Below are 23,621 nucleotides of genomic sequence, written 5' to 3'. Positions count from 1 at the left end.
TGGACTGGTCCCTCATCTTCATTCTCTATGGAATGTCATGTCCAACTGTATAGAGCCCTGAAAATAATAAAAAAAAAAGTTTACGGCTATTTTCTTTCCTTTAGATGGTGAGAAGACTGTTCGTAACAAATTGAGATTCGTTACTTTTCTCTGATCAAATGTTTTGGTCTCGAAATACTCTTCAAAATAATATGAAATCCAGCTAATGTTACTAAAGTTCTTTCCCTATGCTGAATTTTGTGGTAATTTTAAAAATTGCAAAAGGTATAAACTTATCTGCTTCTCATCTTTTTCCTTTATTAACATTTCCTGTTGAAGAACCCTAATTTTTGTGTTGTACATCCAGTGGCTTCCAGGATTAATTTCAAACTAGCTACATTGGTCATATAGAGCAGATGTACTTTTGCTGCAGGTCTAATTCAAAGATGTCCTCCATGGGCATGGTTAACAGGTTGTCCAGAAACATAATGGTCTCTGAAGGAGTAGTTGAGGTCAGAAGGCACCACTGGAAATCATCCAGTCTAATCCACCTGTTCAAAGCAAGGTCAGCCACAAGGGTTTGTCCAGGAGCGTGTCTGTTCTGGTTTGAATAGCTTCAAGGATGGAATGGGACAGAATTTCAAAGGTAAGTGTGACAAGGCCCTGACCATCCCCATATATGTTCAAATGCTCTGATTTGAGTGCAGACTGGGGTGTGGGAGAGGTGCGGAATTAACACCAAGACAGCACTCTGGCTCGAACAGTTGATCTTGCATGATAGCTTGCATTGATAGCTTGATTGGATTTTAGGTCTTATCAGGGTGGGTCTATCCTGCCATAGTCCCACAGAGGTCCTGCCAGCTTAAACTTTTCTAAACTTCCCTGTGTGCACAGGAAGAGGTGCACAAAAGAGAGGGTTAACCTTGCCTTACAGAACACATCCTGCAGGTGTCTGAATGACAAATCCTGTTTCTCTGGACTTCTCTTTGCTGAACTATTTATGATAAAAGGATTTCTCTACAAAATTAACCTAATACATTTTATACTTGTCTTTGTCTGTGCTTCCCTGTGAGAGAAATAAGTAGCAAGAGAGGAATTCTTGCTCCTCATCTGAGTCATGCAGCTCTTCGTTCCAAAACTGGAGACAGTAATTAGGTCTGATTTGATGCATGATCTCACTGTTGGTGCTGGATGCTCTGTACAAATGCTTCTCCTTCAGTGAACTATCAATGACAATGGTGTTATCAATATTCGCTCTAAGCATCCTCCAAAGAAAGCTAATGAAGCAGTCTTCACAAGCAACTTCCGTCCTTTGTCTTTTCTCAAGGAAGACTCAGCCTCTTAGAGCCATCATGAAGTGCGTCATGTTCAAGTTGGGCAACGTGCCCACAGCTTATTGCCTTTACTCAGATTGGAAGTTGTCACTTGGACACTCTTTCCTCTACCAAAATGTCAAAGGCATTTCCTTCAGGGTACAGTGCACACGTCATCACGCAAAGCAAAGAAACAGCTCATACCAAACAAAGGTACAAAGCCCTGAATCCATGGGTGAGGGAAGTAAATGTGAATTGCACTGTGAAAACTGGGAAGTTGATTTGCAAGAAACTGATTTAGTTTCTACCAAAATTACTATTTTGTGGGACAACTTTTCAAAGTTCTTATTTATGCTAATAGACTTTCTTTCAAGAGCCTCAGTTTAAAATGGCAGATAGTAGTCCAGATAAATTAGTGAAAAAATTCTAAGCAGTAAGTGGATATGAACCCATCACAAAAGATTATCCTTCATTATCAGAAGAAATAACTCCTCTTGGTTTAAAATGATAGATGGCTCATGAAGTACAAGTTGCAAGAAAACATTTTTTAAAAAAGTAAAAATAAGACACAATGAAACCAATCAAAAACACCTCCCAAAATTATCTACCTTCTGTGTAAAATAGCAAGGATGAAATCTAATCTATAATACAACACTTCTTTCCCCTTTTTTTAAGTCCTTTATGGCAACTAAGAACAAACACATTAGTCAAGTATTGTGACAGTTGGCAAAACCAGAAATTTCAGAAAAGGTATGAGTTACCAGTAGCATTTGTATGAGGGACTTTTTCAGAGGATATAATTTCTGATGTAGATTTTTGACTTGAATTTAGTTTGCAAGAAGAGAGGTGTGCAGTAAAATGATTTTGTACTGACATTGTAATTGCAGATGAGCTTGTTGTTGTGTAAATATCCTATTGACATTATTATACACAATTGTTATTGTGCTCTTCCTTGAATTCTACTAGCATTTTTAACTTCACGTCTTGTTTCAATGAGTTATACATGTCAGCTCCTATGAGAGAAAAAAATACGTGCACTGCTATTTACTTTCCTGGGTAGGGTCTAGCATGTAGGGGCTTGAGGGTTTTTACTTTGCTGTCACTGCTGGTTTAGCAGATATCTGTCCTTATTAACACCTGAGAAGTTTACTTTGTCTTAAAATTTGTCATTTTGGCTTATTGTTCAGCTTCGTAACATGATTATTAGATCTATTTTGCATACCAAAATAGATGCCTTGTGAGATCATATATGCAATAAGGCAATTTTTCCCTGCCACTAGCTTGCATTGCCTTATTTATACTCTGCATTTTAGTGTTTACTGAAAATGGCCTGTTTGGCACTTGATGTTAACTTTCTTTTTGAAGATGCTGCTGCTGCTCACTGTGTGTGAACTGTGATGTAGCACATCACATATGTAACATGTAACCTCATAGACATATTTGGGTATTTCTATCTTCTGAATTTCTTTCACTGTTAGGTAATACCTGTGAGAGGTTCTGACTTAAATTTTCTTGTTCTGTGGTGGGCTGAAGGTGCATAGGTGTGTGTGCGTGTTTACCTGAACACATACCTCTGTGTAATGCAGGTGGCAGGTCCTTAGGCCCTGCTGAAGATATTTTATTTTGCTACAGAATTGGCAAGTGGTCTAAAAATACTTGAGAACAGGATCACAGCTGCCAAAACATTGCTGCTTTGTAGTATAGTTTCCACCAGTTTGAGGGGGAAAAAACTCTCTTGCTCTTTGGCCCTTCTGGACTGGCCCATTGTACTTAGGCTATATTTTCCAAGTGAAGCTTGACAAACTGGTTCTTAATTCTCCTGTCCTCTCAGCACTACAGAATTACAAAACTGAAGTTTCACTCTGTTTGACGTGAAGGAAAGTAAGTCTGGTGTGACTGGAGCTTGGAAGTACAGCACATCGATATCTTACGGGAATTGAATTCTGGATAGCACAGCCACAAACAGAGGAGTAGAGACCGGACCTTGAAATAAGGTTTCTTTCACAAAAAATGTAATGGAACTAATTATGCAATTACAGTTTATTTTTAAAACTGAAATTATGAGAGCAGATGGTATAAGCAAAGAGAGGAACACATCTGCAGCAAGGCTGGAACTTTGTACCTTTCTACCACTATCCCAAGGTATCCTAAATAATCTGTTCACCTCTAATAAGAAATTATGATCTGGATAAAAGTAGAATTAAATCTTCTGTATTTAATTTTTCAGGTCATCACACTGGTCATCACAGAAAGGAGTACAAAGCAGCTTTGCTGTCTGTCCTTCCTCCTCATTTCACCAGTCCCAGGTGTAGAGCAGGTGGGAGCCTTGGGCTCATTTCTTGGAAGGTGCACGTGTTTCTGCAACACTGCTGCACTTGGAACCGGCAAAAGTTTCCAATTTGGGTTTCTTTGTAGCAGAAAATTCTATTGTGAGGTATTTTCAAGGCAAAATACTGGATTTTTAGAGACCTTTTAATAATCCAGAGTAGTCCAAATCGGCACACCAGTCCTTTCTGGCGTGGGGAGTGTGGAAGCATAGAACTATTGGGAAGGAACTGGGGCAGGTGAACTGTTGGGTTTTGTGCACAGGGCCGGACTGACTCGTGGGTGGCTGTATTTTGTATTTTTTATTTTATATCGGCCGGGCCCGGGGCCCCCTCAGAGCTCGCCGGAAGTGGCTCCGCGCTGGCAGGGGTCGCTGCGGAGCCTTGCGCGGTGTGGCGGGAACTGGAGGGTGCACGGCGGGGGGGCACAGGTTGTGTTTGGCGGCTCGGTGTGTTTGGGTCGGGGGGGTCAGTATGTGTGTGTGTTTGGTTGGGTTTCGGAGGGGTCAGTATGTGTGTGTGCTTTGGGGGTTGGTGTGTGTTTGTGTTTGGTCAGGTTTGGGGTTTTTTTCATTTTCTGAGAAAGGTTTTATTTCTGTTGCCTTCTTGCATACACACACGTTTTTCAGCTAAAGGACTCCCGCCTGGCTTTTTTAAAGAATTATTAAATACGGTCAAGAGGCTTTTCCCTCTGGAAGAAGTATGTACTTGTATATACCGTGTATTCCTTAGGCATTGTTTTTTCTTGAGTAGCCTCACTGATAGGAGTCAACATCATTTACAGGTGGTGGAACTGTATCAGAGGCTCAGCTTACTAAAGACCACACAAACAACTCTGTGGATCAAAGAAAAACAGACCAGTCAGATTCATTGCTCAGGAATGGGTCTTGCATGAAGAGTGGTATGATCTGGTCTGCTTTCTCATTTGCTCTGACCGTTGTCTTCCTTCTTCTATCATCTTTGCTCTCTTATAAGTTTTAGAAGTAGTCCAGGGTTGTTCTCATGTTAAGAGGCTTGGAGAACCTGCCTTTATTATGTGGTTTAAATCTCTGAAATCATGGCTAAAGCATTTTGTGCAGGATTTTGGCCTTCACGAGGCTTTTATGTAGCAGCCCCTTTGTTAGTCCTTTCTTACGCCTTGTTGCCTTCCACTTACTGCTTTACCTTTCTTCTCTCTTCCTTCTGAGCCCTGGGCTCCTGCTATGTCTCCGAGTGATCACCTGGCACCACAGGTCTGTTGCAAAAGGGTTGGTGCCAGTTCATGGCCTCTTGTCTTGGGCTTGCACTACCCAGAGCTCAGCCTGCAGCTCCACTGCAGCTACACCCCGAGCTACTGCACTAAATGCATTTCCCAACAGTTTTATCAGCAGTAGATACTGTATTTTTCTTTTCAAAACAATAACACACACTTTCTGAGGTTTAATTTAGGTTGTAATAATAAATTACCAAGGTAATCCTGTTGCAGCGCTAGATGACTGCTGCATACTAGGACATTTTTCATTCTTGTTCCTTTCTTAGACCATTCATTATTTTTTAAGAAGATTATTGAGGGGTTTTCCAAACAAATTACTGGAGCCTGCCCACACAGGCATTGGTTCAGCTGTGGATTTAAAGAAATTTCAACATTTCTGTCTCCTAAGGCTTCAAATGCAATTTTTTAAAAAATGGTACTACTAATGTCAAAAAGGGAAGCAGCAATACCCTGCTGATTCATTTTTTAATAGTTTGGGTGATGGTGTGGGCAGGCCAGGCTGTTGTCTTGTACTTTTTCCAGCCCAAAGTGAAGAAGTGAAGAAATACTAAAGCAGCAGATTTCAAGAGATGGACAAGGCATAAGAGACATCTTCCATATTTCTCTGCTTGAGATACTTCATATTCTGTTAATTGCATGGTGCTCTGCCTCATTAGTTTCTTGCTACAAACCATTTTATTTGAAACTTAGTAAGATTATGCTATTTTTGAAGAAAGACTATGCCCTTTTCTTTGTCTAAAAAAGCTAGAGGATAAGGGCTTTAATCTACAGAGGGGATGGAAAAAGACAATTTTTGTGAGATGTCGTTATGCCTTTTTTTATTTTTCTGTCAAGCTTTTCACATTGGCATACGCATGTTTTTGATTTTACCACAAGGCTTAGGATCACTTATCACTCTAATATCCACAACTGGTATCAGAGGACAAATATCATGTAGTTCTGTTGAAGCTCAGTGTGTGGGCAGGAGCTTCTGACTAATTAAAGAGGAATGCTAATAATCATTGGCATTTAGCTGTCCACGTAGCGTAGGCAGTAAATGAATGGTGCACAGAAGCAGACTTTTAATTTTTTTACTTGGTGACTGCATAATCCCTTTAATCCTTTACTATCAAAGGGTTTTATTAATTAAATGGAATCTCTGCAAGCTCAGTGATTCACATTTCAGGGCAAATATGTGTATTTAACAGGGAAAGTTGGCATAGGTCTCACTGGGTAGGTTTAAAGCAGTTCTTTCAAGGTTATTTTGTAAATGAATGAAATGAATGTGTGTTTCATGGCAGTCAGCCATGTAGAATCTTCCCTTTGCTGTTTAAGAGCTGAATTTCATCTTATCAGAGAATTCCCAGTGCAAGCATTAACTGATTTGTCTGTGATGATTGACTGATTCTGACTGGAGTGGAAAGCTGTCTCTGGGAATGGGAATGACCAACAAGAGCAGGAATTAACACAGATGAAGGAAGCAGATATCAGATCTTTGTCTTCTGATTTGGCAAGTTGAATGTTTTTTGCTACGCTGAAACTAAGTAATGGGAGCAAAATCCTCTTTCCTCCAAGAATTCCTGAGGCATATTTGTAAGAGAGTTCTGAAGAGCAGTCTGTATTTAGTTGGGTACTCTTACTCTTTAGCTCTGTATGTGTCTTTTTAAGAGTAAGGCGTGTAACAGACAGTACCAACTTACAGGTTACTTCTGAGCAGAGTCTGCAGAAGAAATTTGGAAATAAGAAAAATCCACTTCTGCTTGTCAGAGTGGGATTAGGACCTGTATCACACAGAAAGGATATAATATCTGGTGAGCTTGTTCTAGCACAGTCCTATATTTCCTCTTTATGTTCTTGATGTGCAGCTTCTTTCCTGTAATGTGCAGAAGAACTATATTCTGGTGAAGGATGTATAAGAGCAGGAGAAGAAGTGCTGCAAATCTTTGCAAAGAACAACCCTCCAACTAACTTTTATATGCCATTTATGGTCTTAAAGGTCTTTTCCAACCTAATGATTCCCTGATTCCTGCTCTAATTCCGTCCATTTCTCCATTAGTTCTTGTGACAATCCTCCTTCCTTAAGTTAGAGAGGGAGATGGGGAGGTATTTCTGGGTTTTTGTAACTGCTCAGCTCTATCCTTGGCCTTTTCACCTGAGGAAGTTTTTACAAAGTCTGGACCAGATAGTATCCCATCCCAGCATCCATGTAGCTTTTCTAAAAATCTTTTACAAGACAAGCAGGATTTATGCTTAGAAGGAAATAATCCATTACCAACCATCATATGTGGAAGTAGGATAATCCAGGAAGCCTCCAAAGCCACCTTCATTTACTACTTGTTTCTGCCACCATATTCCTGTTTTATTTCTATGATCTCTTTAGATGTCTTTAGGAATGACTGGAAGAAGGTACAGAAAGTTTTATAAGGGCAGCTAATTAGTACTGCCACAGCACAGTAAATCTGTTTCCTGTTCTGTAATTCCCTGAGGCATTTTTAAGCATTATTGAAAAGTACGTAATGTTACATGTTACAGCTTCACTATTCCATGTGAGAAGTATTCTGATCATAGCCCACCCTACTGATGAGGGCACAGTGAGATGAAATGACAAAAGAATATGTTACTGCCATATGCACTGGATTGCCTCTTCAGATTCCTATATCCTTTGACTCTCATGTTAAAGAACAGCAGCTTCTTTTTCTCTCACTAGAACTTCTGAGTTTGAGGGAACCATTAAGTATTTCCTATGCTTACACCTCTACGTCTCTAAGGTAATACACTTACTGAGGTGTACCACAGCAAGTGAAAATGCTGTATTATTAAGAATGCTTGTAAAGCTGATAATATAAATGGAGAGTGTGGGGGTTTTGGATCTCTTTATCTGTTCTTTTTATCTTGTCCAGATATTGGCCACTGGTGCAAAGGTTGCTCTTTGATTTATAAGTAGATATATCTTAGATTGATAAATAGATTGGTGGCTTTTCATGCATCCTGTTCCTGTCTTTAAATTTGTGATCTTGACATAACAGTCACTTAGTTCTCATGGTTGAAAGTACTAATAGAAAGAAGGCTTGAGTTAGAGCTAAAAAGAATTTATTTAAGTAACTTCACAGTTCAGGCTTTGTATGATATTTATTTTCTCACTATATAAAAGTCACTGTTTTATATTTATTTGTACACAAATTTATCAAAATGTATGAATGTGGTTTGGTGAAAATAACCTGCTATCATAATCTTGTGCTGAATGGAGAGATGGGCTGTCATTCTTCAAAGGCAAGAACAGTGTTCCCTTATGCTGAAATCACACAGAGGAAAACACCCTTTACGTGACATATTGGTGGCTTTTTAGTCTATTTTTTAAATAACATTTACTGAAGAAATAAAATACTTGGGTTTTGTAAAAGGTTGAAAATGGTGTTGCAAATGCCATGACTCAAACATGCATTTTCTTTTTTCTTAAGACCAAAGTAACAGTAATTTATCAGAGAGACAGCATCTGATGTTAAAATCTTTCCAACCTCAGTTACAAAAATAGTACCAGAAAGTTATCACATATACAGCTGCAACATACGTAAAGTTTACATCACCTAAAAGATCAAAGCTGAATGATGTAGGGCTGAAGGTGGTGCGGTCCAGCTGCACAGTAACAGCTATTTCTAAGATCAAGTCAACCACAGCTTCTCAGTGTTTCCACTGCCTCCCTTAAGCCAATCAGTGTAATACAACAGCAGATGCAAGCTATGGAACACTTTGCAGCTGTAGATTTTTATGGCTTCCTCTCCCTGACATATAAGAAGGTGTGCAGTGGTGAGGCAGGGGATCTGTTTCTAGGGCTGATGGGATCTGAAATGAGCTCCATCTGTATTTGCACACAAACTCTGAGACTGCTGGGTTTGAGCCAAATTTTGGGAGGAGTTCAGCTCTAGACTCAGGAGGAGGGCTGGTAATGGTAAGAGACCGTGTCACCTGTGCCTCTACTATGTGCTACAGATTGTCTTTTTAGCATAAAATACTTTTGGACTGCAGGTAAATTGTGGCTCAAGCACGATTAATGAGAGACCAGAAAGCCATTTTGCCCTTCCATTAGAGCTTTTAAGTGCTGTACTTCTTTCTACACATAAATCAAGAACCACTTCTTAGAATGATTCTTAGCCCTAGAGGAAGAAAGTCAGCAAATTAGATATTTTTTATTTATTCTTATTTTTTAAGAGATGGAAAAGATGGACTTTTTTGTCAGTGGCTGGGCTATTTGGCACTCTGACACTCACAGATTCTGATAACCTCTCTATTTACATAAACAGGTTCTTGTTCTGTATTCCAAAAGAAAATTCAAATGTGGTTGACTTTGACAGTTCAATTTCTAGTTCACCAAAAGATCTCTGAATTCTGTGGATTTGCCACGGTCCTGATATTCACCTTGTTCTTCCTCAGGAAAGCGGCAGCTGCAGGTGTCATCTTCCTGAATTGATTGTTCAGGTGTGGTGTGCACTGAAGAAAAAGAAAACAATCACAGAATCAACTAGGTTGGAAAAGATCTCTGAGATCATCAAGTCCGATCTCTTCCGAACGCCACGTTGTCGACTAGACCATGGCACTACGTTTCTTGTCCAGTTTCTTGAACACCTCTAGTGACAGTGACTACACCACCTCCCTGGGCAGCCCCTTCCAATCTTCAACAACCCATTTTATGAAGAAATTCCTCATGATCTCTGAACCTCCCCTGGCACAGCTTGAGACTATTTCCTCTTGTCCTGTCATTTGTTATTTGGGAGAAGAGGCAAACCGCCACCTTGCTACAACTACCTTCCAGGTAGTTGTAGAGGGTGAGAAGGTCCCCCCTGAGCCTCATTTTCTCCAGGATGAGCCCCCTCAACTCCCTTAGCTACTCCTCATAGACTTACTCTCTAGACTCTTCCCCAGCTTCATTGGCCCTTCTCTGGACTCAATCCAGCACCTCACTGTTTTTTCAAGTGAGGGGCCCAGAGCTGGACAAATGCCCTCTTTCCCCATCTTATTTCACCATTCCTCAGTCACAAATACAGGAAATCAGAAAGAAAAGAATCTTCCAAATTATTCTATAATCTGAAATTATTCTTCTGCAGCATATAAATATAATAAAACTAATTTATCATACTTTGTTTCCCCTAATTCAGCAAGACCTCTAAGGCTCTGTTTGCCATAGCAATGAAAGGAAGGAGGACTGCTATTGTCTCCTGTATTCAGAATTACACTAGAAGATTAAGACCTTATCTCTAGGACAGGGGAGAAGGAGAGAGAGAGAGAGAGAGACAACCCTCCAGAAAAACAAACAAGCCAACTACAAACTACATTGAATGCAATTTACACTTCGTCTTTGTGCTGAACTCTTGAGCTTCCCCAGCATTTATTAGCTCTCAGAGGGCAGTGTTGGATTCAGGTTGCCTCTGCACCTGTGTAGCAGCATATCCTGACTGGTATCTCCTCTTCTACTGCAGCCAGAGCTCCAAGACCCTCACTCCAGGTCATGTGTACTGTTTCTAAGCAGACAGAACTTGAAAGTGTTATAGCCATGGATGCCAAGGACGGTACTTGAAAGTAATAAACTGAACTGACCCTTGACGGGATCAGCAAGGCTCAGGTGAGCTTTTTGACCTCCCACAAATACTTCACTTGAAGGGATAAGGAAGCAGTTGACAGAACACCCACAGTTAAGTAAGTGCCTTCTGCAATAAAAATTCAAAACTGTTTTCCTTTCAATTGTTGTTTCTGACTTACAAGGCCAAAAACCCTGAAACTATTGCAACTGTCTTTGAAAGACACTTAACCTGGATTCCTGATTTCTGTCTAGTTTCACAGAGAAAACTGAAGAGTGTATTTATCTTACTTTTTTTGAAGACAGCATGTAGTTTCTTTTTCTGCCAGACACTGAAGCATATACACGGTAGCAGGAACACTATGCACAACAGCCCAGCTACAGTGAGAAGAATCCTGATAATGTCTGTCTGGAGATCCTTCCCTAGGAAGTAAACAACATTCGCTTAAGAGTTTTAACGGAAAAAAATTCTAGTGCCCTTGAATTAGCCAACAGCTTTGTCTCACACTCTGCTTCTGGCTAAGTCTGCAACACTGGAAATGCATAGAAGAAAGGACTCTTGCTTTAAATGGAAAGTGAATGAGTTATAGTATGTTTCAAAGTAGGTCACAATTCTTTAGCTCTATAAGCAGCATTATACAATGCCTCACCTGGCACGGTGATAGAAAATGGAATTGCAAGCGATGTGGTAGGTAGAGTAGTGACTAAAGTGGGATTAACTGAAGCATGTTTGCAAATGACATCTTTTGCTGCAGTTCCAGGCTCCAGGACTTGGTTTGCAGAGCACCTGAAAGACATTTACAGCAGAACAGGGAAAAGAAAAAAAACTAGAGAAAAACATCCAGTGAAGTTTAATAGCTGTAGCATTTATTTTTAGATTACGTACTTTGTCCAGTTTTTACAGGAACCATTGGGCTGATCATTAAAAGTTCCATACTGGCAAGTCTGGCAACCTTAAACAGACAAGGACAGGTAAATTTGTACAAGATAAACATTTAAAACACAACATGTGAAACATTATTTTTGCCTGCTTGTACAATGACAATAATCAACATTCACATAATTACTATTTCATAAGCTGCTCTGAGTATGCAAGATAAGTCTTTCATTGTGAGCCACAGACCAGTACAGTACTCAGCTACAAAGCCAGGTTATTTGGCACAAGATGCCACAAATCACATCCAAGTCCAAAGATCCCAGCCTGGTCTTCCTCATGCCAGTAACAAAAGAGCTGTCATGCCAAGGAAACTAACTGGTGCAGGATTTGAGCCACAGTAGGGCTCAGAGTTTGGTGGGTTTGCCCACTGCTGTGCTTGCTCCGCATTCCATGCAAACTGTTCAGCAGCATCGGCACCTCTTATCTTTACTTCAGCTGCTTCTGCATTATGCAAGAGGCCGTGCAGTACACGTGTCTAGTGCAGTACGCACAGGGGCTTTCAGCTGGTGGGCAAAGGTAACCTTACCGTTGCTGGTGCTCTCTTGGCCTATGCCACAGCTTCGGTCGCAGTGGGTACAGCCATCGCCACTGCAGCGATACCCATCCTCGCACGTGCATTCAGCATCACTTTGTGAGGAACACGCTTTTAAATACCTGAATATTCCTGGAAGGAGAAAACGAGTCTTAGGTTACAGATTCGTGCATGCCCAGCGTGATGCAGCAAAGGCTCGGGACCTTTGCTCTTACAAAAATCAGGCTGGTGGCTTCAGCGAGAAGCCCCGCAGACGCGTGGATTTAGCCAGTGGCGTATCCCCCAGCGCGCAAGTGCTAGCCAGAGCATGTCGTTGCTACGGGATGTCACAGAGGGGCTGCCAGTACCTTCGCACTTCCGACAGAGTTTGCAGGAGCTGCGTCCCGCCGCGCTGGAGAAGGTGCCGGCCGGGCACTGCCGGCAGGACGCGCCCGCGCCCCGCCCGCAGCCCACGCTCTCCACGAACGTACCTGGGGGTCCAGACACAGTGGTGGTTGCCGTGGGGCCGCGCCCGGCGTCCCGAGCCCCAGCCCGGCTTGGCCCTTACCCGCCGGGCAGTCGGCTACGCACGGCAGCGCGGCCACGGGCCCCGGGCTCAGCGCCAGCGCCAGCAGCGCGGCCGGCAGGAGCACCCGTCCCGCCCGTTCCGCTGCCAGTGCCATAGGTCGGTGCGTGGCGGCGCGGCTCGCAGGAGTGCGCGCTGGGCGCCGGGCACCGGCCCTTAGCGGCCGCCCCCGGAGGGGTTGGCTGCGTCATCCCGGGGGCGGCGGGGAAGCCCAGGCCTGGCGGGGGCTTTCCGGATTCCACCCGTGGCGCGACCCCCAGGCTCTGCCGGGCAGCGCCCGCAAAGCCCTCTCAGCGCTGCCAGGCAGCGCTCGCCCTCCCCCACTGAGACTTCCCGGCGAGTCCCGCGCGGAATCCCCACGAGGTGGAGGGTGAGGGAGGCGGGGCGCGGCGGGGGCAGACCGCAACAGTGAGCGGAGACACCGCGTCTGAAACCACATGGCTATGAAATCGCGGGAACAACCGAGCACCGCGGTCTGACAGCAAGTCCCGCCCCCCTCGCGGACCTGCCCGGGGCGCGGAAGTGCAGCCGCGAGTGAAACGCTGCAACGCCGCAGGGTCCAAGCACAGCCCCGCCCTCTGCGGCTCCCCGCGGCCAATCCCCGGCGCTGGCGCTGGCCCTGGCCCGGGGGCCGGAGCGCAACGGGCGGTGCGCGCAGGGCTGGGGAAGAGTGGACGTGGAAGTTGTTCAGAGTGCGTTGTAACTGACAAGCGAACGCGCCTCCGGTGTGTGCGCCCCTGGCACACAGGCGGACAGAGCAAGGACCAGCCTGTCGAGGGTTCCCAGCGGAGCCCTGTGGGCAGCACACAAACCGTCCTGTGCCGGGAGCTGAAGCCCGCACCCATTCCAGGAGAGCCTCCAGTAAAGTCTTTCCCTGTGACCTGCTCTCCTGTGCGTGACCTGGACTTGGGCTGCTCTGCCGGAGCTCTCGTGAGCCCAGCACCAGGGAGCCAGAGCGCGTTTGCCAGCACCTGTGAGCAAGGGTTTTTACACAACAGGGCTCTGCAGCTAAAGGGCTCCGTTAGCAGCTCTGTCCTTCAAAATACTGAAACTTCTTAAAACCAGAGGCAACATCGTCCTTGGGCATTTCCCGTGTGCCGTGAGCCTCAGGAAACAGTAGTATTTCGGCTGGACGTTTCGGATAGAGCCCGGAGAAGAGCAGTGGCTCGGTCCTGCGCTGTCCATGCGGGGCTGCTCGAGAAAGCAGCAGCTCGGGTCGCGGGCACGTACCTCGCGGTCGCGCTGCCGTAGGAGGGTGACGCTGTTACAGTGGTGAGCGTCGGAGCGCTCTCTGAAGCTGCTACCTGGATGACCGTGAGAAAAGCGGAGCGTGCTGGAAACGCAACAAGAGGGCGGGCGAGAAGGGGGGAGGCGCCGCGGCGGGAGCGCGGGCACAGCGTAGGGGGGGCCGGGGCGGGGTCTCTCAGAGCCGCCCGCGCCCCGGCTGAGGTGAGTTGTGGCTGCTGCTGCTGCGGTCGCGTTGCGGGTCCGGCTGGAGGAGCCCCCAGAGGAGCCCCGGGAAGGCGGCGGGCGGAGCGGGTGGACTCGGGGCCGCCTGTGGAGAGGGTGGGGGGCGCTCAGCGGCCCTTTGAGGTGGCCCCGCTCTGGCAGCCGGGCAGGCCGAGCAGGCCCGACCTCCTCCGCCGTGCCCAGCCCCGCCGCTCGCGGCCTTCTGCCGGCCCTTCTGCGTCGAATGGCGCCGCGTCCCAGAATAAACAGACCAGTGTGTAGGGACATGGCCTTCTATGCGGCTGGCGGAGCTGATGAGCCGTAAACTCTCCCCTGCCTCTGTTAGCAGGCTCTTTGGTCGGGGCCTTGAAGGGTGTGATTTTTTTTAAAGGCAGCCTTCTTAGAGTTTCTGATTCAGCCATGTGCCACAAGCCACCATCTCCGAAAGGCACATGTACCCACGCAGGGAAATACGTTCGCTGATGGGTTCGAGGCATGTGCTGTTCGTGTGCTAGCACTGAGGAGCACATGGAAGACTGGTATTTACTATGTGTAGGTAGCTTGTTAAATGAGTTGGCTATTAGGTCTATGTAACGTGGTTCTGCCTTCTCAAGAACAGTTGTTCCCTGGTAGCATTTACAGTAGGGCAGCTCTTTACATATGCACTTATATGAAGAACAGTACTATAGTTCAAGAATTTGGCAGTGTTTTACAATAAATGTCTAAAGGCAGTAGGGAGAGACTGCATTTTGATAAATTAGAGGAAAGACTAAAGGTTTCAGGATAAGGTGCCTATTTGCATCTAATGAAATAAAGGGATACAAACTATGATGTATTTTTCTTCAGTAAAAAGCAAATGCACTATTTCTGTGTTGTGGCTAATCAGGGAGTCTTTTGCTAATTGGTCAAATTTATATGGAAATTATTTTGCAAAATCGATGTGTACCTTCAGGACAAGTTATTAAGAAGCTCTGGGTTGTTCTAAAGTTATTGCTAATACTTGTGATTTGAGTGTACTTGCTCAGTTAGCTTTGCATTGACAGTACATAAAGTACATAAAAGTAGGATTTGACACAGTGAATTTGTCTGCTTGGGCTGGTTCTGCATGCTGCAGGGTTTTCTACTGTATATGACTGCATTCTAGAAATGACATCTAAATGAGGCTAACAGTAGGGAGTAAACCTGAAAACAGATGGAATTGAAGCAGGGTGAGAGGATGGTTTTCTTTCGTGTAGGCAACTAAAATGTGCATCACATTTAATGAAGAGCTCTCAGGTGCTACATGCATTTCTGAATGGAAGGTCCCTATATAAGACAAAAATCTGTCTTCTAGAGGGGTGACCTGTGAAATGCCTTCTTACCATCACCGATGCTTTCTCAGACTTCTGTCAGACCAGTATGAGTTTGTGGGTATTTTACATGATGTAAAGTTTCTTTAACTTAACCTTCAAATGGAAAGTTGTCCCTTCACCTCAACTTGAATTTAGAAGCTAAAAAAAACAAGTGTTAAGCCTGGTTTGTTCCATTTGCTAAATTCTGTGGTCTGCTCCCCCCTCACACGTGTGCACACACATTTCTTCCCCCATAAAATTGTGAAATAACCAGAAAATCTATTTCTGAGGTTTTACAGGAGCAGTGGTCAAGTCATTATAAGTCACAGGAAACTCTTCATGAGGCATGGTGTGTGGAAACTAAATACCAGACATGGGGTCAAAGCTCATGCAAGCTCTTTTTATATATGCTGACCTGGGTAGGAGTCAGTAGTCTCAGTGTGACTGAGGGTGTGCAAATTTAAAACAATTCTGCCACCCACCTTGAACCTTTCTCTGGCAGACACAGGTCATATAAGGTCTTGATTAGGCCAAGCTGTTTCCTTGTCTGATGCTGATGTGCTGCACTCACATCACTCACATCCCACTGCACATGTGTCTTAATCTCTTAATATCATAATGCATTTTTTTTAAAAAGCTCTTTAGTTAAACAGGACTGCTGTGAATATTGATTAAAGCCAGTGAACCATTTTGAGGTGGTTTAAATGAAAGATAATGCAAAAATGGAAATAACTCACTGTTAAGTTTCAGCATCAGGAAGGATTTGTACTAGGGTTGTACTAGGACATTTGCTTTCTAACTACATTGTCTCTTTCTACCCTTCTCAGCCCCTCCATTCACAACCATCTCAGCTAATAGCAACCCCTCAAGATATGGCCTCAAAAAGAGCATTGGTGATTTTAGCAAAAGGGGCAGAGGAAATGGAAACTGTAATCCCTACTGATGTTATGAGAAGAGCTGGGGTGAGTGTGCAGACAATGAAAAATTGCCTTGTGAGTGTGTGGTTAAGGGGAAATCTTTGCCTCAAGTTGATGTTCATTGCTAGGAGTTCAGTGTGTAATTTGTTATGTGACGTGAAAATTTCCCCTCTCACCTTACCATATAGCAAATACTTGTGCCGTGCCCCTACTAAGTATGCTTGACAGCTGACATTTGTGCAAAAGGCAGACTTTCAAAATAAGAGTCCAGTGTGGACTAGAGCGAATGTTTCAAGTAAATCTTACTCTGTGGGAAAACATGGCTACTTCCATGCACAGTAACAGAAAGTACTTTTTTTCTAGGAGTCTGAAAAGCTCGGTACATTACAGCTCATGACATTATGTAGCTTTTCCTGACCTACTTTTAAAATTCTGTTATTAAGTAGAATTTGGCTGTTGCGATTCCTTATGCTGTTTGTTACCTTGCAGCTGTAGTAGTACATCTCAGTAGGTATGAAAATAATATTTTAAATAAGTACACCAACTTCACTTGTGTAGAAATAACTAAACTTCTCCCATCACCTCATCACTGTACTCCCCATTTTGGCTGTCATAAGAGGAACAAGCTTGTCTGCTTTAGTGAATGTGAGCTGTGCCATGCATATCTATGATGTTATGACCAGGCATCTAAAAGTCAAGGGAGGAAAGTGAACATGCCATGTGTTTGAGAATGACTTGAGCCTGCAAAGAGACTTTAGTTCATTATCTGATCTACTCAGTCTGGCTCTCCTGCTTTGTATTATTTGTTTTGTTTATAGCCTGTGGGATCAGATAGTCTCTATATGTGCTGTTTGAAAAGTTGACCTGTTAGAGGGTTTTGTCTACTTCAGGTGAATATCAGTGCTTACCGTGTGTGTTTGGACTTAATCATGGTTTGCAGGAGCTTAACTGTTCCCCAGTCATGACAGGTTTCAGTAGTGCTTTGCTCATTCTGTGTACTATTGAAGAACTAACATAGAAGAAAAACACCTTAAATTCTTGATTTGTCATATTTGTTCTTTTCCTAGATAAAGGTGACTGTTGCAGGTCTAACAGGAAAAGAACCAGTGCAGTGCAGTCGAGATGTCTTCATCTGTCCTGATGCTAGTCTTGAAGATGCCAGAAAAGAGGTTGGTCATCACCCTGATTTAATATAATGGCCAACATAGCCTTTCTCACAGTTTCCGAGGTTAATTTGGAAAGCCTGTGCATTACCTTTAGGCATATGTTGCGTGTTGTGTTAGCTCTAGGCAGTAGTTAATTACAGAACTGCATATACCACTGTGCTCCCCTTCAGTGTTGTCCTGGTTCACAGTATGCTCAGTTCAGACAGATCTCTTAATTCTGCACAGGTGTTTGTTTCTGCAAAGCAGCAATCATAGAGCTTTATTTTTTCTATTAGTTGGCCCAATGAAATACCGTGATTTGAATCAACTCCAAAGTTCTCATGAGAAGCTTAACGATGTTATAGTTAGACCAGTACAGTAAGGTTGGAGCAAAAGCACTTTTCTTTACAATGTATTTGCTTGCTGAAGCTCTTAAATGCACTAGGCTTAAGAGTTAGTTCAGTAGCAGACTTTATCAATAATACGTTCTTCCTGGAACAGGAAACAGTATTCTGTAATTGGAACTGGTTCTCTGATCATAAAGTGTTGTTCAGTGGAAGAAAAGGTTATTTTGCTTGTCACTTGAAACAGCTGTAGTGGGTTTCAAACCGTATAACATATGTATCAGTCTCTGTTCAACAGAACAGTTTTTTGTTTGTCTAGGGGCCTTACGATGTTGTGGTCCTGCCTGGCGGTAATCTTGGAGCTCAAAACTTGTGTGAGGTAAAATTCTGGTATTTTAAAAATTCATGGGCATCTTCATGAGTAGTGGTGGTCTGCGCTTGCTTAGTAATTCTGCAGATTCAGTTCAGCATCTGAAAGTTCTCTTCTGAATGAATGAGTAAACTCAGTTGTCTGAAGCCGTCTTGTGACTATATAGGTGGGACAACTGGGTAAATTCTTGCATTTGAATACCTAGTAAAGGAGAATAAAAATGGAAGGGTGCTCTGTGTTGTGGGTAGATCTCTGTTCATACTCATATGAAGATGAAGCAGTTGCAAATGAATTTTGAATTCCATGAGATATGTAATTGTCCAGAGCCATGGACTCTCTTCCTTTGCTCAAGAATTCTGTCTGTGGTGCAAAGCTGTTGCAGTGGTGGTATAAATACCTTGTGGAATGCAGGCAGACAAACAAGTCAGTCTGTCAGATAGGATTTAGATTACACAGTTTGTAAACCCTGGAATATGAGACAAATATTCCACATAAATCTTCTAAAGAATTATAGAGACTGTCTGGAGGTATTTTATGAATACTATTTCCAGTTTGTCTTGTGAAGCTTTCAAACAAATTTCTATGTCCATGGGTTAAGCAACTTTTACGTGGGCCAGGTACTTCCTTGCAGTTCCTTCTGATTTCCTTGCTCTTTCCTTGTGGGGCAAGTATGTATTAGTTTCAGTTTTTCTCCTTCTTAATGTTCTCATTGCCTTGGTTCTTTTTTGAGGCAGAGTGAAGAGATGTCAGTTGGTTTTCTGTGTAAAACATGTTTATGACTTTGCAAGGGAAAATATTTCAGCCGCACGTCAAATTCCAAATTCCAAACAATGACTTGTGATATCACATTTCTTCATACAGTCTGCTGCTGTGAAAGACATTTTGAAGGATCAGGAAAGCAGAAAAGGCCTGATTGCTGCTATATGTGCAGGTGGGTTATCAAGGTGTCTTGCTTTATAAAGCATTCGGATATTTTGAAGGAGCATGCAGACATTTTCCTGTCTTAGAAATTTATGTTCCTGTAATTTAGTAGCAGGGATTTGTACTATATGTGCACCCATCAGCATCGGAATTTTTTATAAATTTAATAGCAGAGAAATCTCTAAAATAATTGTGAACACTTATCCTGCAAGTTTTGCTTGGTATCCAGTTCTTTCCAATCAGCTGCATTACTGTCTTTAACATAAAAAGTGAAAGGTAATGTGCTATGATTTTTTTACAAAATATATGCCTATTCTGATGATCTTTCTGCAAGGACACAGCACTGGCAGAACATCATTGCTATAAATTTCTCTCACGTAACTATTCCTGCCCTTTAGCTTCAGAAAGGAGGCCATACATATAGAGTTACAGTCTCACCCTTCCTCATCTGAGTCATAGCAAAAGATGGACTTGGTTTGAAGAGAGGGTTGTCTGCTTACACATTCTGCACAGCTGGGTATCCAGGTCATTACTTTGTAAGGTTTGTATGTAAAAAAGCAAGATGAACAATTGCCAGTACTTCCAGCTGATCTGAGAGGCTGCCTAGGACCCAAAGCTGAGGATGAGGAGAGTGGCAATGAGTGCATAAAGGGCCATCTAACTGAGTATGTTTGTAGAGTGGATTTTCATTTTCTGGTACGTTGCTGGGCTTTTTTTGCTTTCATTCTTCAGTGAGGTGATAGGTATGTGGAGTTGTGAATATTCTTGTACTTGGCAGTGATAGTCTTCTCTTATCTGTATCTCTTACAGAACAGTCCAAATTCATGGTTGCCCAATAAAAGTTTTTGCTTGTAATCAGGGTCGTTAATTTATTTAGGTATAATATTCTTAGAGCTGATTCCAGATGAGCACAAAGGAGGTTATTTCCTGGACTAAATCCAAAATGAGACAAATGCACAGAAATGAAACACAAAGATTAGGGAAATCTTGCCTTCATTTTGGAATTCCCATAAGAATTTCCTGTCAGATGACTTAACACTTCTTGACACAAATTCATTCAGGCTAAGAAGGAGGTATGAAGAGAAAAGAGGAAAACTGTTAAAACAAAAAACTTAACAGTTAGCCAATGGTCTGTCCAAAATACTGTTTGGCACACACTTGCAACCCATAGAGAATTGCTCAAATGAAGTTCTACCTCTAAAGGTCTCTGAAGTCAAGGTTTAACAAGGTTGTAAAGTAATTGTAGCTAAGTAATGTTCAGATTGAAATGCAGACCTTTTGTTTCTTAGTGTCAAGCATTAGTGTCAGTAATACATTTAAATAAAATGTATTATGTGGAAGTGAAATGACCATTGTCCTCCACTCGTTCCAAGGCAGAGCAGTCATGGTAGGACAGTGTGGGAGCTGTAATTGAATGCAAGAGATTATACAGGTCAGTTCTTTCTGAGGCTTTTTGCTTCAGAGATGGGGCTGGCATCACTTTTTATAAAAAGTAGTCTGTCCACAGTAAGCTTTGGACCCTTGAGAGCCTAATGCCTAATATATTCTTAGAAGTGTTAATAGCAGAAGACAGTTCCTCACTTGTGCAACTTTTTGTCCTTACAGGTCCTACTGCCCTTCTGGCACATGGGATAGGGTTTGGAAGCAAAGTCACAACACATCCTTTGGCCAAAGATAAAATGATGAATGGAGGTATGTAATGACTTTTATAAGTTTCTCTCCAAACCCTTCTTAGATTTTTTTTTTTGTTTACCTGAAACCACAATTTAAAGAAAGGAAGATGGCTTTTTTATCTTACGTTGTCTCTCTGAATTTCCTTAATGCTTTCTTGAATATAATCAAAATTCAACTGAATATGCTTAGACTGTATTTCTAAGCCTGTTTCGCCTATTTAAGACACAGAGCTGTATTAACATTCTCATCCTTGGGGAAAATATGCTGCTGCTGTCATGCTAGGAGCATTTATCTTCTCGAGGCTGAGCCATCTCTTGTCCTTTTGGTTCTTTGCTGCCTTCTTTCTCCTGCCTAAGGGAAGTGGTGGTGAAATGCTATGAAGAAGTCATTCTGTGAACATTAATGAGTCTGAACATGAGCAGGAGATGGCAGGGTTTCTCCAATTTCTTCTGCGTGTAATTGGCAGAAAAGAAATTTGTGAATAGCTCCACAAAAGTAGTCTGACTTCCAAAAGTAAACTCACAGGAACTGACAGGGAGAGCGAGCGCTTCTTAATGAGCTTGTAGAATCAGAGGTGCATTCTCATACTATGTGAATGGAGCTACCAGAGCTCCCTGTGGGCCCTTCCCTGAGGACTACAGGCAGTCATGGGACACTTGGAGGCAGGCTGGGCCCACACAGGTGGCTGAGGTGCCTTTGGCAGATGACCTCTGCTCCTCAGCAGAGCCTGAGGCAGGTGAGTCTGTGCTGTGTGGCAGCTCTGGGCACTGTCCTGGAGACTGACTCTTTCTGTGATGTTCTGTTGTGTGTCCCCGCCAGCACACTACAGCTACTCTGAGAGCCGCGTGGAGAAAGATGGGAATATCCTCACCAGCCGCGGGCCTGGGACCAGCTTTGAGTTTGGATTGGCAATTGTTGAAACGCTGATGGGGAAGGAAGTGGCCGAACAGGTGAAGGCACCTCTAATACTGAAAGAGTGAAACCCTAGTGTGGGACAGGAAGTAAGACAAAATTTGGATAGAGAGTCTTGTTCTCTGTAGAGTAACTGTAAGCTGCACTGTTGTAAATACAGTTTAATTTTGGGTGAAATTAGGAACTGTACTTATCTTAACTGGGATACTGTAACAAACCAAAGGTCTTTATCTCTGGAAAAAGATAGTTCGCAAAAAGCTTCATCACAAAAAAGTAGCCAGCATCTAATAATCTTAGTTAGCTCTTGGATGGCATTTAAAAATCACATGGAAAAAATGTTTGCTGAGTAAATAAAAATGAAGCAGCCCTGCAGGTGTGTTGGTACTTTGTGTGTTTTCTCCCAACCCAGACCTATGAAAACTACATCTGTTTAGATTCTTGCACAGTGTGAGCTGAAATGAGCACTGGAACAAGCTCCCTAGGGAGGGGGGTCATGGCCCCAGGCCTATCATTGTTCAAGAAGCATTTGGACAACGCTTCTCCATTATATGGTTTAACTTTTAGGTTGCCCTCTGTGGAGTCAGGAGTTGGCTTTGATGACCTTTGTTAGTCTCTTCCAACTCAGGATATTCCATGACATAGATTATTAAGTTGTAACTTAGAATGGGTTAAAACATTGTGTAGTTTTTTCTGTACAAATAAGGCAAATAACTAGTATTAATTCTAAAACAGTGTGAAACTAAATAAAAACTGTGAATATTCGTACCTTGCCAAGCACCTTAAGAGTTCCTGCAGGTTGAACATGATACCTTGAAATTTGTCATCTGCATAAAATGATGGCAGATCCATTGAGCTACTTGGGCAGCTAATAGTCAGCATAAAGCAGAAAGGTTGGATTTGGCAGCATACCGCCAGTAGCAGTGCTTCTTTCTGCTTACTATAAATCGGGACTTGCTACAAGCCTAGCTTAAGTGAGCATATGTCAGTTTAGAGGAGTTGCAGGGCATATCTCTGGAAAGAAGTAGTGGGGCTGTATTCCCATGGGCATTAAGAATCTGGCACCGCTTTTTGTCTTTGCTACCTTTCTTTTACCAAATAATTCTGCTGTTACCTGGCTCTGTCAGCAGTCATGCTTTACATAATGGCCCCTCATTGGACTCTGAAGTTACCGCAGCATCTGGAGATCTGGCTCTGAAGTGCATAATCTGAACTTCAGAAAATTGCTGCATAGGAGCCTTTATGATTGCTTATTTTAATGGGAAACAAGTTCATTCTCAACTACTGCATTTTAGTAATAAAATACATGGATACTTTTGCAAATTTAGAATTCAAAAATGTCTCTATGTTGTTAATATCTACTGGAAGAACTGCTTCAACTGTATGCTCTGCTTCTTAATTTGTTTAGGAAATACTTCATATGTTTCTTTAGCTTTTAAATATGCCCAAGATATGCAAAAAATTGTAATCTATGTAAGATTGGACATGTTTGTGTGGTAAATCTGCATGTCTAACTGGTATTGCTGTGCAAATGTAAACGAAATGATGGAAAGATTCTTTGTCCTAGATACTGGAATAATTACTTTGTAAACGAGCATGATTCAGAATACAGGAAAAACTCTGCATTCCTGGGCTGCACTACTGCTTTGTGGAATTAGAAGGAAAATATTTCCATGCTTGTATTGTTTTTAGGCTTCCAGAAATACTTTAATATAAAACAGCAGCCTTTTTTTTTCTTTCCCTCCTTCCTCTTTGGAGAACTACAGAGCACTAACAACTTTAACATAATTTAAAAAAAAAAGGAAGATAAGACTTACTGCCAGGCGCCAAGGGTGATGTTCCCCAGCCACTGCCAGTTCTGTGCTGATTGCCTGTAGCAAGAACAGATGGGGCTGTCTGTCCCTCTGGCTTTTAACAAAGCAACAACTTCAGTTTGTTGGGTTTTTTCAGCATGTTGAGAAGATACTCTGGAAGCACAACCCTACTTCCCACTAGCAAAAGCAGTTTAGGGTATTTGAATCCCATGAGCACCAAAATGTGTCAGGGTGTGTGCTGTAATCTCTGTCCTGGGTTGTTGGAGGCCTCTGCATCACTACATGCCTACTGCTGTG

At 42.9% G+C, this 23,621-nt stretch overlaps 2 protein-coding genes across 4 annotated transcripts; one reads left to right on the top strand and one right to left on the bottom strand.

Moving 5' to 3' along the window:
- Nucleotides 1-10: 10 nt before the first annotated feature.
- On the bottom strand, nt 11-12,904 carry TNFRSF9 (TNF receptor superfamily member 9). 3 transcript variants are annotated; one of them, XM_050322645.1, is made up of 8 exons: nt 12,781-12,904; nt 12,233-12,355; nt 11,880-12,017; nt 11,303-11,369; nt 11,067-11,203; nt 10,708-10,839; nt 9,261-9,332; nt 11-57 (listed from the first exon to the last, which is right to left on the bottom strand). In XM_050322645.1, the coding sequence occupies exons 1-8, from the start codon at nt 12,887-12,889 to the stop codon at nt 26-28; spliced, it is 810 nt and encodes a 269-aa protein (XP_050178602.1). In that variant the 5' UTR covers nt 12,890-12,904; the 3' UTR covers nt 11-25. The 3 variants fall into 3 exon arrangements, with proteins under 3 accessions (XP_050178602.1, XP_050178603.1, XP_050178604.1); XM_050322646.1 differs by lacking the exon at nt 11-57 and adding an exon at nt 7,921-8,139; XM_050322647.1 differs by lacking the exon at nt 11-57 and having other exon boundaries at nt 7,921-9,332; nt 12,433-12,851.
- Nucleotides 12,905-13,757: 853 nt separating this feature from the next.
- On the top strand, nt 13,758-23,135 carry PARK7 (Parkinsonism associated deglycase). The gene is made up of 7 exons (XM_050322648.1): nt 13,758-13,899; nt 16,058-16,192; nt 17,215-17,316; nt 17,956-18,015; nt 18,868-18,937; nt 20,533-20,619; nt 21,421-23,135. Exons 1-7 carry the CDS (start codon nt 13,759-13,761, stop codon nt 21,579-21,581), a joined length of 756 nt encoding a protein of 251 aa, XP_050178605.1. The 5' UTR covers nt 13,758; the 3' UTR covers nt 21,582-23,135.
- Nucleotides 23,136-23,621: the final 486 nt, after the last annotated feature.

This window comes from Myiozetetes cayanensis, unplaced genomic scaffold (assembly GCF_022539395.1).
Source record: "Myiozetetes cayanensis isolate MyiCay16 unplaced genomic scaffold, myiCay2020 scf28, whole genome shotgun sequence".
Lineage (NCBI taxonomy): Eukaryota > Metazoa > Chordata > Aves > Passeriformes > Tyrannidae > Myiozetetes > Myiozetetes cayanensis.
Note: the sequence above shows the minus strand (reverse complement) of the source record. Positions and strands in the feature narration are given on the sequence as shown.

Coding starts and splice junctions, on each gene's coding strand:
- TNFRSF9 (XM_050322647.1), bottom strand. CDS start 12,547: ATGGCACTGGCAGCGGAACGGGCGGGACGGGTGCTCCTGCCGGCCGCG. Junction 12,018..12,232: donor ACTCTGTCGGAAGTGCGAAG/GTACTGGCAGCC, acceptor TTCTCCTTCCAG/GAATATTCAGGTATTTAAAA. Junction 9,333..10,707: donor ACATGCTGTCTTCAAAAAAA/GTAAGATAAATA, acceptor CTTTTTCTTCAG/TGCACACCACACCTGAACAA.
- PARK7 (XM_050322648.1), top strand. CDS start 13,759: ATGACCGTGAGAAAAGCGGAGCGTGCTGGAAACGCAACAAGAGGGCGG. Junction 13,900..16,057: donor CCGCCCGCGCCCCGGCTGAG/GTGAGTTGTGGC, acceptor TACCCTTCTCAG/CCCCTCCATTCACAACCATC. Junction 17,317..17,955: donor TTGAAGATGCCAGAAAAGAG/GTTGGTCATCAC, acceptor TTGTTTGTCTAG/GGGCCTTACGATGTTGTGGT.